We start from the raw sequence: 12,736 nt of genomic DNA, 5'->3' as shown, positions 1-12,736 counted from the left end.
TATTCAGCTTTGATATTAATGAGTTTTTTGGGTTCATTGAGAACATGGTTGTTGTTCAATAATAAAATTAATCCTCAAAAATACAACTTGCCTAATAATTCTGCACTCCCTGTAGTTTAAATGATTTGCTGAAAAAATATGTCATTTTTTAAATTTAAAAAACCTTATGAATGTACTTTACAACCAGCTTTTTATCAATGTATATACTTAGAGATCTGAGATTTTTTATCTTAAGAGACGAGTAAAATTCTAGATTAGTTTTGGCTGATGATAACTGTTTTCAATGACTCACAATTGGATGTGTTTCATATGATGTATTTCCACATAATCTAGCTTTGAAGGCTTTCCAGAAGTTACATCTGGCACAGAACCCAGCTGCTAGGCTATTAAGGGGTTGGGGTTTTTTTTAGATAAATAGCATTATGCATGATTTCGATGGTAGAAATGTGTATATAGAAATCTCAGCCACTGAAATCACATAAAGAGTATTAATCCTGCATACCCAAGACTGCAGTTTCAGAACTACATCCAGTCATTATGTTCTGGTCATATTTGGGACTTTTGTTGATATCCACTCCCTGTGCATACTCTGAACTGGAGTAGAGTCCAAGCCATGCTTTCTAAAATAGATCTGGAATTTTTTCCTAGGAAAGGATACAAGCTGCTAGAACCGTCTACTCTGTGGTTGGACATATATAACCAAATATAAAAATACATTTTCATGGTTATACACATGAAACAAGTATCTTTTCAACACAGAATATTTTAGGACCAAGAATACTTATGATTTGTTTTCAAATAATAGATAGAATAAGCCTGCAGTTCCAAACTGTGAACTGTGGCACCTTGAGGTGCTATAGTGAACTCCGCAAAATGCTATGGGATATTTTAAATTTTTGAGATCCATTTGCAATGTCATATTTTTGCAACCTCAAGGGCACCGTGAACCGAGACTTGGAAAGCTCTGATGTAATAATGTATTGATATTTTATTTTTCACACATTATCTTAGTCACTTTATAAAAAACACAGGCATATACCACTGTTGCATTGTATGTGTTAACATACCAAATTAATGAATAAATTGGCTTCTGCTAACAGAAATAATGAAGTATTGGGTAGTGGAGTCTTATGCTGATCTGCTCAAAAGCAAGCACTATTGTACTATTTGAGCAATCCGGCCTGGTTTGATGGGTTAGGGGTTGGGGTTTTAACATGGTTTTTAATTACTGTATATATCGGGCATAATATTTAATTGTTTTTTAACTTTTGTACTTCGTTTTAATATTTATTGCCCTGTACACCGCCCTGAGTCCTTCGGGAGAAGGGCGGTATAAAAATTTAATAAAAATAAATATAATATATAATACTCAGACTGCAAGCTTGAATTATTCAATTCTCTGAACCAATGTATAAGTACTACACATTAAAATTAACTAACCATGAGATATTGTATTTGTAGCTGCTAAGATTTACTTTCCTCTTTTCCAAACTGAACTATTAGAATATGGAAATGAAAAAAAATACTGATTATCAAATTCTGATGATCTGGAAAGTTTGTACATTTTGTGTAATTTTGATTAGTCCTAATCCCCCAGTTAATGGATTTTGAACTTGAGTATTCATACCTTGTTTCTATATTAATGTGAGGTTTAACTGAATTGTATGATGAATGGTATAATAAACAATTTGAGGATGATTCAGAAACTATATAATAGAAAGGGGAGGTGTTGTATGTTTATGATTCTTAATACAGTAAACGTTTAAAGTAGGTACCTGTGTTTTTTTTTCACAACAAACCATTTCTCACAAATAACAGCTTTCATCAAATCAAACTAACTGATATTACAATATTATCTTACCTTACTAGATCCTCCTCTGCCTATTTGTTTTAACACAGAGTACAATTTTCCGTTAACAAGCATGCATTCATTTGGTGGTACAGAAGCTGAAACCTATATAAAAACGTTTGTATGTGAAAAGAAATATATATTAGAAAGAATCAAGTGAAACCTCTGGCACTTACCATATTTTATTTTTATCATTTATATTTTATGGGTTTTATTGTGATTTGATTGTTGTGGAACCGCCCAGTCAATGAGAGTTGGATAGCATACAGTATGTTTAATGAATTGTTTGTTGCTGTTATTAAAGGATAGATGTACAATGAGCATCATTATTTTATGAAGATGTAAAAGGTAAAACCAAGAATGGCTCCCTTAGATCTTTTTGTGCCTCTGTGATTCAAAGTTTGGCAGCAAAATAAACATCAGAGGTGTTATTTTCCAGCTGTTTTTTTTAGAAAAGAACAAAATAAAGAATCTTTATTTGAACAACTAGCCTTGTGGTGCGGCAGGAACAATTTTGAACTGAACACACTCAAAACTGTAGAAATGATAGATTTTAGGCAAAACCCTCCTATTCTACCATCTCTTACAATACTAGATAACACAGTATCAACAGTAAAGACCTCCAAGTTTCTAGGTTCTATAATGTCTTAAAATTTAAAATGGATACCTAACATCAAAAATGTCATCCAAAATGCACAACAATGAATGTTCTTCCTGTGCCATTTCAGAAATCTAAGATTACCCAAGGAGCTGCTGACACAGTTCTACAAAGGAATTATTGAGTCTGTCATTTGCACAGACAAACTGTTTGGTTCGGAACTGCAACCAAACAAGACAGGCACAGACTTCAACGAATAGTTAGAACTGCAGAAAAAACAATTGCTAACAGCCTGCCTTCCACTGAGGACCTGTATATTGCACAGGTGACAAAGAGGACTGAGAAAATATGTACAGACACCCGACATCCTGGAAATGAACTGTTTCAAATTCCCTCAAGATGATGCTATAGGCCGGGCACTGCACACCAAAACAACCAGATGTCATGGTTCCAACCGATGAAACTCTTCAAAGAACTTCGAGGCATTGTTTACCTTCAAGAATCTTTATTCAAGAGGCATAACTTCGGCACTTACATAGTCAAAGACAAAATCTGAATTCCCCTCCCCTGTGCACATAGTATCAAAGCACAATTCCCTCCTCTAATTCAGTCATAAATCACATTCTCCCAATTAGTTTGAAATGCAGACTCTCCCTCCAGTTCTCCAGCCTGCCAATTCTTATCATCTCTTATTTCAATAATCTTGGTTCAATACACTAGTTACAGTATTGTTATGTCTAAATAAACTCCCATGCACATTTTTCCTCCTCCCCCCTATTATCATCTAATTCTAACTCTAATTCTAAGACTAAAATACAAGAAGGAAAATGGTTGCAACTCCATATTTTGTCAAAGCAAAAACATCCGATGTTAGCAACGTTGACATCCTCCCCCCCCTACAAAAAGGACAGATCCTGTAATGTAAACAAAAGCATATGTTAAGGACTGTCTCTCGATTTGTTAGGGTGTTTCCTATAGAACCTTTTGATGAGTCTGTCAGTTTTCACAGCGCTAGATTTCACCCAAGTGGCTTCAGACAGCAAGTATCCCTTCCATTGTACTAGGTACTTTAATTTCCCTTTAAAAATTCTAGAATCGAGAATACGCTTTAGTTCATAGTGAGTCTGACCCGCTACCACGAGGGGTCCAGGTGCCTTCTTAGGGGGAGGTCTTAAAGTGGAGCCCCGAAAAGGTTTCAACAAGCTGCAATGGAAGACAGGGTGAATTCTCCCTAAAAGCCTAGGGAGTTTTAATTCTACTGTGACCGGGTTAATGATCTTCATGATGGGGAAAGGCCCCAAGAATTTTGGTCCTAATTTCTTACTGGGTAATTTGAGGCACAAATATTTAGTCGACAGATAAATCTTTTCCCCAACTTGGAATGTTCTTTGAGGAGCCCTTTTTTTAATCTGCCTGCTTTTTATAAGTCTCTGAAGTCTTTTTTAAGGCAGTCTTCATGGCGCTCCAAACTTCTTCCCACCCCCTCACCCATTGATCAAGTGTCTGAGAAGCGGAGGGCGCCTGGAGGGTATTCAGGTATTGGGCTGAACTGTTTTCCTGTGGCTACTCTGAAAGGCGTGAAGCCGGTGCTGCTCTGAACAGTAATTGTAAGCACCTCTGCAAAAGGAAGGAGGTTGGTCCAGTTGGTAGGAAACATAGCATCTGAGCTATTGCTCCACCATCTTATGTAAAACAAAAGAAGGAAAATGGTTGCAACTCCATATGTTGTCAAAGCAAAAACATCCGATGTTAGCAGCATTGACATCAGACACAAGGAGTTTTCCCCCATGCCGTCACTTTGCTAAACAACTAATTCCTACAACACTGTCACACTACTTAGTAAAGCTGTATTACTATTATTCTCTCATCTTTCCTATTACCTATCCTTATCTTCTTATGACTATAACTTTGTTGCTTGTATCTTACAATTTATATTATTTTATTTAGTATCCTAGTATGATTTATCTTGTTCGCTTAGCTAGTATCCTATGACTATCACTAAGTGTTGCATTTTATGATTTATGATAAATGTGTTGTATTTTATAGTTTATGATGAATGTATTTATGTTGATTATGATCATGATCTATCACTATTGTTTGTATGTACACTGAGAGCTTATGCACTGGAGACAAATTCCTTGTGTGTCCAACTACACGTGGCCAATAAAGAATTGAATGCTATGCTATGCTATGCTATTCTTAGCTTTCAGACTGTACATGCAGGAAATCCTCGATTTATGATCAATCACTTAGCAACCATTCAAACTTATGACACCCTCCCCCCAAAAAAGCTTATGACCCAGTTTCAAAGTTCCAACATCCTCCCCTACAATCACATGACAGCATTTTGGACACTTGGCATTTACGGCTGTTTGCAGCATCTTTTGTTCACCTGGCCACAATTTATTACCATTTTGCTGGAAACCAGTGTTCACTTCCAGTTTCCGACAAAAAGTGACCCTTAGCGAACAATGGGTCACTTAACAAACATGGCATTCATTTAATGACAGTTGCATTTGTTTAACAACTGCTGCAACAATGGCTGTAAAAATCCGGTTTGGTCACATGATGTTCTGCTCTACAACCATCACCACTTATGACCATAATTGCAGGGCTCAATTACAGTTGTAACTTGAGGACCACTTGTGCACAAACATATTGATACATCTTTAAAAATCAGTCCTCTGACCACGTTAAAAAAAACTGCTTTCCTGAGAGTCCAAGATTTAAAATGAGTCTCAAAACAGCCCTAGCATTACATTTTGATGAAGTCAAAAGAGCGACTGACCTTAAAGTGATTTAGTTTCCAATGATTTTGATATGTACAATTAAGAGAACAATTTAAAGTAGACAAAAAGTCCCTTGCAACTGAACATAAACCAGCATTTGAAACTGAATTACCTGCAAATTGTGAACATGTAATTGCTAAGATGTATACGTTTTTACTGAAATTGGAAGAAGAATAAGTTAAAGAGCGTATGATAACATGGGTAAAGAGCTTTGGTTATCATATACAGATGGATTAATGGGAAAATACGTGATTGTAAAAATATTTTTTATAAAATGATTTACCACTGGTATATAACATCAGAAAAACTTTCTAGAATGAACAAACACGTTTCAAACTTTTGGACATGTGGAAAATGTGAAGTGTTTTATCATGCCTATGGACTTTTTGAAAAGCTAGAAAAATTTGGTTTCAAATACATACAGTGATACAAAGAGTAGCATTCAAACCCAGAACTTTTTTGCTAGGACTAATGAATATACAAGTAGGAAAGACCTTTAAAAGATAATTTTTGTACATGGTATCTGCAGCAAGATTATTATATGCACAAAGATGGAAAGGGTCTGAAATACCCACTACGGAGGAATGGTTGGTGAAGATGACAACATTTGCAGAGATGGCAAAACTGATTTGCTTGATTAGGGAAAGAACTACATTTGTCAGTGACAAAAGGGGAAAATGAATTTGTGATTTATGGGTTTGACAATGGAAAGAAGGGAACCCCAATGTAATTATACATACTGAAGATAAAATATAACTGCATTTTATTGCACTCATAACTGCAATAAAGAAGATTGGAAGCTGCTTTTTATATTTCTTTTCTTTCTTATCTGTTCACTAACTTACTTTCTCATTCTTTTGTTTCTAATTTATTCATTTATCTTTTTCTTTTTTTCTACAAATTTGTATTGTTTTACTCTGTAAAAATGTCTTGAATAAAAACGTAAGTTTAAGAGTTAATATTAGTATGAAATCACCAGCAAAATTCTTAACTCCTTCTTGCCCAAATGAATGAAACATTATTTAGAAATCAACACCTTTTTTGCATTATCTTATACAATTTAGAAATAGCTGATACCTGTAATCCACTCTGTAGATGGAATGGAGGTGTTGGAGTACAATGTTGCAAATATGAAAACTGATTATATGGTGTAGTTGCCTTAGCCATAGGAAGAAAATTATTTCTTACAACTGGAGTACTGAAATGGGAAGAAAAGATATAATTATAATCTAAGCACAAAATACCGTATCTCCTAACAATCATATTTGTAAGTAATGAACAACCTGTTCTTTTTCTCTGAGCACTAAGATTTGAAGATATAAAGTTTGTTTTATTGAACTATTGTGGAGTATATGCCATTTCAATATTTTAAGAAATACTTTATACCAACATGAAATAAATTTCAGAATTACTTTTTCACTTTCAACTTCATGTGAATCCCTCAGAACATATTTCAATTGTTCATTTATGTGTCTTATGTACCAAAGTGATGAGTTAAACCAGGGGTCCCCAACCTATGGGCTGCGGCCTACTACCGGGCTGTGGCCTCTTGGCTACCAGGCCACGTGAATGGCTGGCCAATGTACGCACATATGTGTGCACTCCTCCCCCACTCGTGCCAGCCCCGCCCTGAGTGTTGCTTGGGCACTAACCCTGCACAACTTCACACAGCCACTAGCCCCGCCCCCCAGCATCACACGGGCACTCGCACCGCACCTTTTTGCGTCACATGCAGCCCCAAGCCTCCCCTTTCCTTTCCCTCTGGGCCACCAACCTAGGAAGGTTGGGCACTCTGGGTTAGCGTCCAAAAGCAAATTCAAATAACCTACAAATGTGAATATAAAAATAAAATCCAGCCTCAAGTGAAATTACCAAGCCACATAATCATGAATCATGTTGTTGTGAGGTGTTCCGCCAACAAAGACTTGACTCTTTCTCTGTGAAGCAGTCTCTGGTGAAATGGTACGTGAACCTTGCTCTGACGGTGAACATCTTTTAGGAACTGGAAAAGCAGCATGCTCAAAACTTGAATTTTTTCCCTGCAAAATGGGGAACACTTTTATATGATTGGTTCTTAACAAGAATATAGTATATGTCCACGTCCACTGATTCCTAGTTGACAATATAAATTGAACTAGAAAGCAGAAATGATTACTTAGTCTATACAAGACCGGTGTGTGGTGTAGTTGGTTCACATAGTGTGGTGGGATGGAGGGTTTGTTATCACTGTGTGTTGGCGGGAGAGAGCACAGGGGGAGGCTCAGCTAATCTCAATGTACACATGTTGTACTTTGACAATAAAGTTTTATATTATTATTTATTACAATGAGTGCAACTATCTTCACTATTGGGAAAAAAAGTCATTGGAGAAATCATAGAATCATAGTCCTGGAAAGGGCCTTGGAGGTCCAACCCCCTATCAAAGGCAGGAGTGCTTATTCCATTCCAGACAAATGGTTGTCCTATCTTTTCTTGAAAACCTCCAGTTATGGAAGTAAAAGCAAACTGAAATCACAAGTTTATTTTGCTTTTCTAGATGATTAAATGCACTTTTTATGACTTAAACAAACAAGGTTAAAATGAACACAATATTGTGCAATATGCAATCAAAGCCAGTCCTCCACTGGAATTTTTTCCCCTGAATGCAAACAGTTATGCTTTCAGTTTTGCAAATCTAACCAGAATTTGTGCATAATTTAGATTCTGGTATATTTTTCTGGTGAGAGTGCTGCAAATGCTTGGCTATAACTAATCAATCTATCTAGTAAGCTTTTGTCAGTCTGAAAAGTGCCCCTGTTCTCCATTTTGAGTAGAAACTCAACCAATATTCAGGTGTATTAGCAGTGATCATAATCTGAGTAACAGCTCCAGGATTATCTGTTCTATAGGTTAACTTAAAACTATTTAATTGTGGGAAGGGAATATAAAAGCGCAAAAGAAAATTTGTTTTTTTTCCCTACAAAGGAAGTTGCTGTAGACCAGGGTGGATAATAATCGATGATTTTTTAAAAAAATATCAAAAAAAACATTTTTTAAATTTAAATCAGACTTATTTTTATCAAATTTATTTCAATAAAATGCTTTTGGAGTAAAAATCTATCTAAATATAGTTATGTAGCATGAGGCTGTATATTCTGCAATATTTTCATTTTTGGTAAACTCATTCAATGAATCCAAGCTCTACGAGCTGAGATAACATACACTGCATTGATGCATTCACACAATTTCACAGTAACCATTAGACAAATCATAAAACAAAGTTCAGGAATATTACTTTATCCCATTGTTTTGTAAATCTATGTACACTACAAACTGTATGATTTTTTGAAGAGAAATGCATCTGTACCAGGCTCCAAGTGCTTTAATTAAATAAAAGAATTTGAGTAGTTCTCCAACTATGCGTGATTAACCTGTTAACCTGATATCGGTTCTGATATCGCTGTTTTACTAACCTGACAGCTTATTATTTTAAATAGGAAACCTTCATTTTGTTTGCAAATAATGTTAAAGATTCTAACTACCAGCAAGAATGAGTCCTTACATTTAAAGAGCACCTGTCATTTCAGATCCATCATGGCAGTGCCTGTTAGCGGGCATCCACTCACCTGCTGCCCGCCACATCCCTCACCTTGTTGTGTTACTGCCGCATCACCAGCTGTCCCATTAAAGTGAATAGCACTGTTGGTGAGTCAACAGCAATTCAGAGGAGGAGCCGCTGCGAGACAGAGATGACAGTTGCTCTTTAAAAATTATGATTTAAATCAAGTTGATTTAAAACAAGACATTTACTAGTGATTTAAATCATGATTTCAATCGTGATTTAAATCGACTTGATTTAAATCAAATCCACCCTGCTCTAAACTAAGGACTATAGTTTAACATCTACCTTTAACAAACTTGTTGTTTATTAAAGTAGATGCTAAACGTACTTACTTCACCCTGGGCATCATGGCGACACGGATGAAAGAAACTGGAGCTCCAGTTTCCTAGTCTGATTTCACTTTGTCTGGAGACCCAAAGAGGTCAGAAAATCGCCCTGGAGAGGCAATGAGGAGGAAGGGAAACCTTGGGAGTTCGGAGCCAACAGCAGTTGGCCCAACTAACCAAGGAAAGTCTTCAAACAGGCGGCAGAAAGGCTGCCGGCAAATATGCAGACAGCCCAAGCCACAGACAGCTAGGGAAGAAGCGAGCCGCAGCAGCGCCGCCAAACAGCTGACTGTCAACAATGTGTTTGATCTGAGTGAGATTCTTCTTTATTTCTCTTCTCTATGGACCTTTATAGAAACTATTATAGAAACTATTTAGAGACAGGGTTTTTTTCTTTTCTTTTTTCTTTTTTTCTCTAATATTTTTGAACTGACAGAAATATTTGGATTAGACTTATGCAGTTGGTGTTTTTTTAATTTTTTGGATTAAAGCTTAAAGTAGTTGGGTTTTTTTTTAAAAAAAACCCCAAACTTGGATTAGCCTAAAGCAGTTGGCTCCTTTCTAAACCTGCATTATAGCCTAAAGCAGTTGGCTTCTTTTTTAATTTGGATTACAGCCTAAAGCAGTTGGCTCCCTTTTAAACTTGGAATATAGCCTAAAATAGTTGGCTCCTTTTTAAACTTGGAATATAGCCTAAAATAGCTGGCTCCTTTTTAAACTGGGATTTTAGCCTAAAATAGCTGGCTCTTTTTAAAGTTGGATTGTAGCCTAAAGCAGTTGCCTTTTTTTTCTCTTCTCCCTGTGGATTTACAAAATTTGCCTTATTGAACATTGAGTGCACCAAACCTCACTAAAATTACAAAAAACCTGTTTCTGCACCCTCTTCTGGAACATCCAGTCCAGCAAGTTAGGGATCTATTGAAGTAATGTTACAACAAGACAAGGCAAACAACGTCCAAAAAGAGATGCATGCGACCTTACAATTAATGCAAGAAATGATGCAGAAGAATCATCAAGAAAGAAAAAGCAATGCTGATAAGCTAAACAAACAAATGCTTAACATAAAGACACAATCTGAGGTTCACCAACAAATGATCCTTAAAAATAAACAAAGAATTCAGTAGGTGGAAGATTAATCAGAAGATACTGGGGGGGGGAATTGAAGCACTAATGACAGAGAATGAAAGGTTAGAACAAGCAAATCAAAATCTAGAAGGAGTGGTCACTGCTTTGGAAATGGAGAAGGCGGTACACTATTTGAGATTCCAGAACACACCTGAAGATAAAGAGGAAAATATAGCAGAAGTGATTATTAATCTATTAGCAGAGGCCCTAGAAATGGAAAGACTGGAGATGCAGCAAGAAGTGGATGAAATATTTAGAATGAATTCAAGTTATGCAAGGAAACACAAATTGCCCAGAGAAGTCCATGTAATATTTGAAGAAAACAATGAGGGATGAGATATTAAGAAGAGTGATTCATTACATATAAAGATAAAGAAATAGTAGTGCTGAAACAGATTCCCAAGAGAATAAGGGATACTCGGAGTCAATATCATTGCCTGACTACAAAGCTGATTGCAAAAGGAGTAAATTTTAGATGGCTAATGCTAAGAAGGAATTTTAATCAATTGGAATAACACAAGATATCATTTGGACTCAGTGTGGAAGGCAGAAGATTTTGATGAAAGATATAGAGCATTTCTGGGAGAAAGAACACAATATCAACAAGAGGATGGAAAAAGCCAGAAACAGACAAAACAAACAAACGATTACACAGGTGGAAGAGGAAAATGAGAAGATGAATCAAGAAGATGAGGGAATAGTAAAAGAGCAGAGGATTACGAGATCAATATGACCTAAATATAAGTAAACCAAAATGGAGAAAGAAAATGGAATTTTTTCAGTGAATATAAATGGATTGCATTCCCCATTTAAAAGGAAAAGAATTTTCAAACAACTACAGAAATTAAACATTGATATAATTTGTTTGCAAGAGACACATAAAAAACCAACATCATAAATTTTTGGAAAATCCCAAACTTGGAAAACTTTATTATACATTAGCTCAACAAAAAAGAGGAATAGTTATATATGTCAAAGAGACAATAGATTCCAAAATGATTTATGCAGATGAAGAAGGAAGAATATTAATGCTAGAAATATTTTTAAATCAAAAGCAGATACTTTTGATAGCAATATATGCATCAAATAATAAACAAGAAGAATTTTATCAAAACCTTCACAGAAAAATAGTAGAAATGGAATATCAAAATATATGCTTAATTGGGGATTGATTGCTATAAAAGCAATAAATCAGGGAAAAAAGGAAGAAAAAGATTACCCAAGACTTTTTTCAATATGATAGAGGAAATTGGTATACAAGATATCTGGAGAGAAACGAACGCAGGAAAATCATAATACACATTTTATTCTAATAGTCGTAAATCTTGATCCAGAATTGATGTGATTTGGATGACACCTGAATTAAGAGTTAATATGCAGGAAATTGAAATAGAATTAGGTACTCGGGCAGACCATTACCCCTTAAAAATGGTGTGGAAAGGAATGCAGAAAAAATTAAGATAGACTTTCAATCAATCTATATTAAAAGAGAAAGAATTTATAGACTTAGCAACAAAAGAAATGGAATTTTTCTTCAAAGAAAATAAAAAAGAAGATACAACATTACAAAATGTATGGGATAAAGCCAAAGCATATTTTCCAGGCGTAACATACATGGTGAAAAAAAAATAAAGAGACAATAATGTCAGTTGTTAAGAGAAGAATTTAAAAAATTAGAACTTGAACTACAAATAAACCCACAAAAGAAAATATTGAAAAGACAAACGGAAATAATAAAACATAAATTAACTTTAATAAAATCAGAAAAATTGGCACAACAAATTTAAAGGGCAAAGCAAAACTTTTTTGAAAATGCAAACAAACCAGGAAGATGGTTAGCTTATAAACTTAAAAAACAAAAGGAGAAAAAAATGATAAACAGTTTAGTAGATGAAAAGGGCTGTTTACAATTTAAAAATGAAGAAATAAAAAAGATCATTAAAGAATACTATGAGAAACTATATGACAAGGAAGAAACTTCATGGGAGAGAATGACTCAATATATGGAAGAAAATAATTTACCAAAAATTCCAGAAAACTTTAAGACTATGTTAAATGAAAAAATAACAATGATGGAATTGACAGAAGCAATAAAAAGAAAAAAAATGAAAAAACGCCAGGAACAGATGGATTCCCATCAGTTTTATAAATGTTTACAAGGTATATTAAGTTCACCATTTAAAAATATATGTAATGAACTTCTATTGGAGGCAAAATTCCCAAATACATGGACAGAAGCTAATGTTACTTTGATACCAAAAGAGGACTCAGATCTGACCCAGATCAAAAATTATAGACCAATATCACTACTGAATGTGGACTATGAAATCTTCACTTCAATAATAGTTGAGAGGCTGAAAAGATTTTTGACTGAATTTATACACCCAGATCAAAAAGGATTTTTTTACCAAAGAGACAAATAAAAATAATTTGAGGGTAATACTAGAT

At 35.0% G+C, this 12,736-nt stretch overlaps 1 protein-coding gene across 1 annotated transcript in view; it reads right to left on the bottom strand.

Moving 5' to 3' along the window:
* Window positions 1-12,736, bottom strand: part of TTK (TTK protein kinase) — a 69,111-nt gene that overhangs the window by 17,870 nt on the left and 38,505 nt on the right. The window contains exons 12-14 of the mRNA XM_083377069.1: window positions 7,109-7,275; window positions 6,314-6,434; window positions 1,862-1,954 (exon numbers count right to left, since the gene is read on the bottom strand). Of these exons, the coding sequence (XP_083233195.1) occupies window positions 1,862-1,954; window positions 6,314-6,434; window positions 7,109-7,275 (381 nt within the window). The remainder of the gene's footprint in view (window positions 1-1,861; window positions 1,955-6,313; window positions 6,435-7,108; window positions 7,276-12,736) is intronic.

This window comes from Vipera ursinii (genome assembly GCF_947247035.1).
Source record: "Vipera ursinii genome assembly, chromosome: 1".
Lineage (NCBI taxonomy): Eukaryota > Metazoa > Chordata > Lepidosauria > Squamata > Viperidae > Vipera > Vipera ursinii.
This window is presented reverse-complemented; position numbering and strand designations above follow the sequence as displayed.